Source organism: Siphateles boraxobius, unplaced genomic scaffold (assembly GCF_051911475.1).
Source record: "Siphateles boraxobius isolate OS27281-9 unplaced genomic scaffold, OSU_SipBor_1 1, whole genome shotgun sequence".
In the NCBI taxonomy this organism is placed as follows: domain Eukaryota; kingdom Metazoa; phylum Chordata; class Actinopteri; order Cypriniformes; family Leuciscidae; genus Siphateles; species Siphateles boraxobius.
In genome coordinates this window covers 3,312,815-3,321,022 of record NW_027508699.1, presented here as the reverse complement: position 1 = coordinate 3,321,022, position 8,208 = coordinate 3,312,815, and the positions used below count along the sequence as shown (strand labels likewise).

The 8,208-nt window shown below is 35.5% G+C and overlaps 1 protein-coding gene across 1 annotated transcript; it reads right to left on the bottom strand.

Moving 5' to 3' along the window:
- Positions 1-4,760: 4,760 nt before the first annotated feature.
- On the bottom strand, positions 4,761-7,631 carry LOC143745015 (uncharacterized). Its single transcript, XM_077236841.1, has 6 exons — positions 7,478-7,631; positions 6,522-6,754; positions 6,224-6,402; positions 5,974-6,067; positions 5,308-5,433; positions 4,761-5,165 (listed from the first exon to the last, which is right to left on the bottom strand). The coding sequence occupies exons 1-6, from the start codon at positions 7,629-7,631 to the stop codon at positions 5,148-5,150; spliced, it is 804 nt and encodes a 267-aa protein (XP_077092956.1). The 3' UTR covers positions 4,761-5,147.
- Between the last annotated feature and the right edge of the window lie 577 nt (positions 7,632-8,208).

The following is an 8,208-nucleotide window of genomic DNA, read 5'->3' as shown; positions in this document are numbered from 1 at the left end:
AAGAAGTTTTGCAATCTATGACATAACTAGTTTAAGAACTTTTTTTATCAAGGGGATGGTTGAAAACTTTCAGTTAAACTTTATTTGATAATCAGTAAATCCACAATCAGAGTTTAATATGGACATAAATCACATAAGGAGAGTTAACATGGACATTAGCAAAGTTAATAGCCTATTGAGACTTTGATAAAGGTAATCTATATCTGTATAACAAGAAGTAAAAGAAAGGAAATTATATATACATATTTACACATTTAGGAGTGATTTGTAGCCTTATATTAGTAAGTTTAGCCTATTACAAACATCGTGAGTACGCACTGTACATTTTTTAATTTATGATGGGTGTTTTTCAGGTCTGTCCATATATCATTGACCATACACTGACATTGACCACGTTATTTACATAGCACAGTATTGTACACAATACACGTACAACATTACTAAGCAAACAGGAGCACTTTTATTTAAGTCATGGCGGCCGAACAAACGTTTTGAAATTTTAATTAAACAATATACAAATGCCTAAAGCTCCTTAATTACACTTCCGAGGTGTAATTAAGGAACTACTTTAAGTAACTACCGCCGAGAGTGAACATAATCATGAAACGCGTGTATATAGGCCTACTTGCTAAAATCGCCTTAATAAATCACTTTAATAAATTCTTTACTTTTTCTAATCATACAACACCTAAATACAGTGTACAAGTACTAGTTTGGCTGTACTAGATATTTAATATATTCAGTGCATACATCTTTTTACAACCCTATTCACAGCCTAACTTTGCAAACAGGAAAAACTACAAATACGATACTAATTAGTATCAAGTGGCATGGCGCGGCTAGAGGGAATTGTAGTTTAAAAATATATGACTCAATATACTGAAATTGAAATGAGTAAATAATGATGTAAGAGTACACTGATGGGTTAAAGCTGATGTGAATCACATTTGTGTAATAAAATTTCAAATACCTTACTGTTAAACAGGTGAAAATCAAGTTTGACCATTTTTGACAGCACCCCCTCTTGGTGACTCTATCCATATGGGTATAGTCATATAGCTGAAGTCAAGAGCTATTTATAACAGTTGGTTTCATGTATGTAGCCCCTTCTGTTCCTGAATGACAAGCTTTCCAACATGCACCAAAATCAAGGTTCAGAGGTCAATATTTCAAAGCAGGAGCCATTTACAACCTTCAGACTGACATATGTTACTCTCCAGGTCAAGCCCTTTCCAACAATATATTTGTTTTAGTCCTACGACAAAGTTTCAATTTTAACTTTTCATGGACACAGCCTTGGCTCAGGCATAGTTTAGGTGAGGACTTTGAGGCCCCGATATATTTTTATATATATATTTTTTAAAATTTAGTATTATAACAATACTGCACGTATGTACTACAGCAAAGCAACAAACAGACTATTTTAGTGTTTTGGCCAGAATCATAAACTTATGAACATTAGCATTGGTCTAAAGATGCAATTAGGTGTCCAAAAGTACTTACAAATGATGTCAGTGGTGGATGACTTTTTCAGATCATTTACTTAAGTAAAAGTTTTAATAATTTGCTGGACAAATACTCTGTTACAAGTAAAAGTAAAAGTCAAAATAACACATTCATAATGTTACTTAAGTAAAATTATGAAAGCATAATCAGGAAAATGTAAAGTATTGAAAGTAAAAGTATTCAAAGCTGAAAGAAAAACGTTGTAATATTATTATCATGATATTATTGTACTCATGTGCTAATGTAAAAGTAGTTGGTTGTGGTTGAACAATTTTGTCTCTGACTGCATGAGATGATTATTTCATTATGGATGAATTTGCTGATTTTTTTATTTTTATGAATCGAGAGCCCATAGCCCAAAAGTAACACCCTTACACTGCTTGTTTCGTCAGTCTAAACCTAAAAATGTTTACAAATATATATTAAAATAATCAAAAAGAAAAGAGGAAAATCTTCACATTTGTTAAGATGGAACCATGAAATGTTTTTACATGACATGACTAAATAGCTGGCTATTAAAGTTCTGTCGATCAACTAATGTAGCTGTACTTGTATAAACTGTTGAGTACCTTAATTTATACTCTTCATATTGTTTGTGTGCAAAACCCCACCGTTGTAAAGCTTCACATTAAAAGCATTTAACTGGCAAAACACAAGTGACCTTTTATTTTGAAGTAGTCACAGGAAATGCAATCTGTTTTTTTTAAATTATTTTTATTAAATGCTCGTAAAAGGAAAAAAAAACATCAACAGTTATTGTCATAACATAATACAATTGAGTCCTTCAATCCAGATTAAGCTCCTTCAGTCTTTTTAATCCAGATTAAGTGCCAAATCCTTAAACACAGCCACTGTTCTTATAGCTTTTACATTTTTTTGAGAACTCAATAGATTCAAAATACATTTTCATTTCAAGTTTAAATCTTACAAAAAGAGGATTGCATTTAGAAAATTTACATTTGTGAATATGAAATTTAGCTAACAGAAAAATAAGGTTTATAAAATAAATCACTTTTCTTTTCACATTCATGAAAACCAAAAATTACATTTCTATAGGAAATGTAATCTGTTTGTGAGATTTACACATCAAAAATGCGTCTACACAAGACAACCATCATGTTCAACAGTTTTCTGAAAAGAAAATACACAAGAACAAACACCAGTAATTTGTACTTAATTACAGTACTTGAGTAAATGTACTTATTTACTGTCCACCACTGAAGGATTTAACTGGCATATTAAGTTCACACAACAGACAATTCAATCAAATGGGTTTATTACAGTGGTGCAAATGTATGCATCATAACAAAGACATTTCTTTATAGTTTTACAGGATGTAAGTGAAAAATGTTTGGATTTGTCTGTCTGTATGTACATTTAGATGATGTCATATGGAAAACATAAAAGAAAAACATCTATGGTTTCAATGCTATTTGACAGTATTCAGTATGCTATAACTACAAATAACAAAAAAATAATATGGGTAGTATATGCATATTGCATACAAATACAGTATAAATCCACATACATTATGGAAATACCAAAGTACATTAGAATTATACTTGTTAAAATTACAGACTGCCATTGAATCTTCATTAGATGTTTCCATGCATAGATGATGAGAAGCAGCAATAAGCAGTTTTGGTCTGAAACCAGCAAGCTCAAATGTCAGAAGAGATAAATAAATCAATGTTTTTCTATTTTTTAAAATAAAAATACACACAAAATCTACAAAAACTTTCCTGTAGATACTTTGGTACAGCTATTTAAAACAAAGGCAAGGCAAGATTTTTTGTACAAATCTCCAGTTCCTGTGTGTTGTTTGGCAGTGGTCTTTAGGTGTCTTCTTCCTCAGACTCAGGGCTGGCGAAGCCATTGTCATCCCACTCCTCAATGTCCTCATGTATGGAAAGAAAATCAAATTCCATAGTGGCTATACTGCTGTATGCATTAACAGCCTGTTTGTGTTGACTTCTAAGTGAGTGACCGCTCCGATTGAGGACACTGTTGAGCCTATGTGTTGAGAAGCCAGTTGAAGCCAGTTGTTTCGTTGACCTCTGTCAGGTCAACGAAACCTGTAGAGGAATTGTGGAAAAAAATAGAAAGAGAAGTGCCTGATCACAACTCAATGTATAAAGTAGAGTTCCCTGGAGATATATCTATCTATCTTTATATTATAAACAAATACATAATACTAAAATCTAAAGATCTTGTACATACTGCAGGTTTTGATCCGCTCCAAAGTCTGTCCTCTGAGTGACTCCACTTCTTGGACTTGCTTCAGAAGGTACTTGATGTGCTGAGAAATCTCCTTTACCAGGATGCTCTGCTCCTCCTCCAAGCGTTTCAGTAGCATTACCTGGTCGAAGATAGATCTCTTCAACCTGAAGGTGTTGCCTTTGGTTGGGGAAAGGAATGGAATAGTGGACAAGGAATGTTTTATATTATATAGGTTGTCCCTCTTTCTTCTGTTCCAACCCATGGCCTGTCGCGTTAGCATGTTCACTCTTCCTAATGAAAACAATAATGCACCCACAAGCCAAAAAGTAAGATTTCACATCCAAAAGGCAATAAGAGTAACCCAACAGACATGCCAAAACCATATCACTAAAAGTTAGTTGAACTGGTAATTACCTTGAAGTAATACAATGATAACTTTCGTAAGAACAGAACAGATAAACTTTGTTTTTTAATTACCTATAAAAACACTATTAAGTATTTATTATTATTTATTTAGGCTACCACAGCGTGTAGTGTAAGTGTAACACCAACCAGCCTTTGTCATCTATTTTGTGACAAGTGCTGCCCTGGACAGAAAGCTGTTCACCTATAAAGAAAATAATACAATCAAATTTTGGTCTCCATTACATAAAAATATTACGTACACACCATAGATCTTGAAGTTGTGGTTTAACAGAAAGCATGTGTACTGTATTATCCTAGGAATTTGGGACCCCTTACAAATGTATGCATTTTGAATTGTTGAAAACAACTGAACTGCCTATTCTTTATTTTAACTCATACATAAAGGATGTGATTTATCCCTCACACCAGGTGTGTTACTTAGATGACAAATAAGTACCTTTTGGTGTAATGGTTTCTATTAAGACTCTTTGTAGCCATAGTTAAAATACTGACAATAATACCACACCTGCTCCACTTCCTCTCCCACTGTGTTTCCTGCTCCATCCTGGCTTCTGCCAACCCATCTCACCTGCAACAGAGCGAGAAGTGTTATGTAGCAGTACTTCAGGAGTTTTGATATAACATCATCCAATCAGGCATAACATGCACAAATGTAAAAATAATCCTTTGCACTGAAGATTACTTGAATGTTATATCTACATTAATTCATACAATTATCTCTAAAACATCTCATGACCCAAGCTTTTATTTGGCGGGGAAAAACAAAATCCCTGTCCTACAAATTTGAACAAGCAGCTGAAAAGCAGTTGGTGAAAGATAACACACAGCACGTTCTATTATCCGACCCATTATTTCTCAATAACTACAGCCATACCAGACTTAAAGTTATTGCATGTACCTCGCATTTTGCTGTATGGGCTTTGGCATGCAAGACGCTCAGGAATGGCCTCATTTCTGTCAATGGCAGAAGCTCTGGTAAACCCTCTGCTACTTTGTTAAGGTAGGGCCAGTACCTAAAAAGCAGGAGCAGCATCATGTGAGTGTAACAAAGATCCATTTTTAATTGAAATCTAAAATGACTAACATAACTGTAAAGCGGAGAAACAAGACATTTTAATCATTGAGTTGGATTTGCAATATGACAATGAGAATTACCTGCATGTAACATCCATACAGAAGAAGGTAACATTTGCCTTCTATGACATCTCTCTTTGAAGAAACATTGGATAAGCAAATATTTCTCCGCGGTAATGGCTCAGTCCTCGTAAGAGAAACCCATGTCTGATAAATCAGAAGAAAATCTAGTGGTTAAGAATCAATTGACCCAGTAAGGCCTGGCTTAAGCACACATCTCTGTCAACTGAGTGCATATAACAAAATATATGATAAATATAATACTTGGCTACTATAAAGATTAGATAAATACCACTCTGCAAGGAAACGTGTGAATTGCTTTCAATTTTTACTCAGACTTGGATTGCCATTAAAACTCAAATATCAGACTCAAGAATCATACACACACACACACACACACACACCACACACACACACACACACACACACACACACACACACACACACACACACACACACACACACACACACACACACACACACACACCTGCAAACTGAATGCCCTCCTCGTCTATCTGAGAACCAGACTTTTTTGACATCTCTCTGCCAGCGGTGAACTTAGCAGTACTGCAGACAGCACTGTCATTTGCCTATAAAGTCAGTTTATAACACATTTTAAGGTACATAAAAACACAAAACAGCTGTATAAACAACTATTATAAAAAAAAAACAATCAAATGTTCATACACTTCTTATGTTGCCTCTGACAAGGTCAACAAAGGTAGCAGCTTCCTCGTCCTTGGCAAGAAACAAGCCCTCATATATGGGTGGCTCCTCAGTCCTGTCCATAAGATAACATGCGTCAGTAATAAAAATCACAAGTACTACATTTACTATTTGTTAAAATGTAAGTTATGATCACTCAAAGACAACCCGAATGGCTACTATTTGTGTAAGACAAGACTAAAATAAACTTCTAAAAAATACCTATACCTACCCTTTTGACTTGCTGAAGCGGTAATGTTTTCGGTTTCCATCAGAGCAGACAGCCAACATGTCTGGAGAACATGCTGGACACTCAAAGTGATGGACCTGGCACATATCCTCTTCTTTGTATTGACAGAAGGTAAACTCAAAAAGGCTTCGCTGAAATGTATCAGCACAGATACTACCTGTCTGCATATTAAGAAATGTTTGGTTAGGATCTTTTGAAGCAATACCCATAATTAAATATTAGGTATACAGTAATATAATTTTGTTTGTTATATGTTTCAGTGATATTCAGGCAGATTTACCCTTCCAGCTTGAACAGATCTGTGCTCCAACATTTTCAGGAAGGCCTGTCTGGACATGGCTGGTGCCGTCACCTTCATATGTTCAAACGAGGTGAAGACATCAAACTTGTATAGGGTCTGGCAGCTGGTGCTCGCTGGCCAGTACCGATAAACGGGCAGGTCCTTCACCTCGGGAGTCCATTCTGCAGAGCATGATGGACAGGATTTCCGAGGCAAGTAGACATCATATCGTCCTGTGAACAAGTGAATATAATGTAGTAAAGACTAAAATAATTTCAGTAATCAAATTGCAACAGATTGCCTTCTATACAGAGATACAAATATATTATATATTAGCTATTTGACATGGCATTTGGGCATTACCTAAAAATGACATGGTGATAAAAAGCTTTGCATTGCATACAGCGGTAAAGTTATAGTACAATAATACTTTCACAAAAAAGGAGGGCTTTCAGAACAACACACCATTGATGGTGACCACAGAAATATGCTTCCCTGGAGTGATTGTGGGGTCATGAGTGCATTCACAAATTGACCTTGGTGCAGGAACAGGCAGTTGACATACTGCAAAACAGAAAGAAGTTATGAAGGGTGTATTTACAGCATCTCCTCAGTCCCTTAGATGCATTTCCCAAAACGCTAACCTCATTTTCAAAATAGTGCTTTAAAACCCTACAATTAATCCAAACTGGCCACACCACTATTCAAACTGTAATTGTCACTATGTTGAAACAACATGTAAATGCTTAAGCACATTTTGAAAAATATCAAGACGCAATTGACTTAGCTGGTCAAAGATATGCTATTAAATTTCACACTTGCACTTTTGAGTTTAAAAAATGTCTAAGCCATTTAGAAACTCTGTTAAATATAAACATGTGCGCTAGCTACAACAACATTTGGGGAATTACACTATAAGTATGAGACAATTTGATATAATGCTAATTTTAACATACTTTGTTTACAAAACTGAGGCTGGCCATTTTCATCCACCACCACAGCAGTTGTAGGGGGAACGGGCTCAAGAAATCCATGAAACACAGCCTCTCTGTCATGGAAGACATTTCTCTTGTGGGCCTCTATGTCACAGGTAGCACAGAGAAACTCCATGTCCAGTGGTACACAGTCCAGGCACCTAATCACAGCTTCTACAGCACAGCATCTGTGACAATTTTGGATGAATACTCTCTCGGCTGAGAGCTTTGCATCAAAAAGCATAGTCCTAGCAGTTTTCATTCTCACATCTGTGAGAAGCTGCCTTTGTTCCCAAGCAGAAACCATTCTGTCTGTTCCATCCAGAACCTGACCTGCAGTTATGGTGTCCCTTAACTCGAGTCTTGTTTCTAAAAAACAAAAATATACATTCACTTGTCCTTAAAAGGGCTATACTGATGATTATGATCACACACAAGTATATATCAGTTATACTGTGAGTCTGTAGTGGAACTGACAAAACATAATGCTTGATTATGATTAAATAAATGGTGGAAATTGGAAAATGTAGTGTAATGATACTACTGTAACACTCAGTATTCTCACCAAGACTTGCCAACTCTTAATCTTCTATCTGAAGGCCTTCCTCATGCACAGGATCCCTTCTTCTGGATTGAGAAGCAGCTGCAGAGACAGTCATTTTGCTTAACCCTTTGATCAATATAACATGAAACCAATTATTTTTCAAATGAAA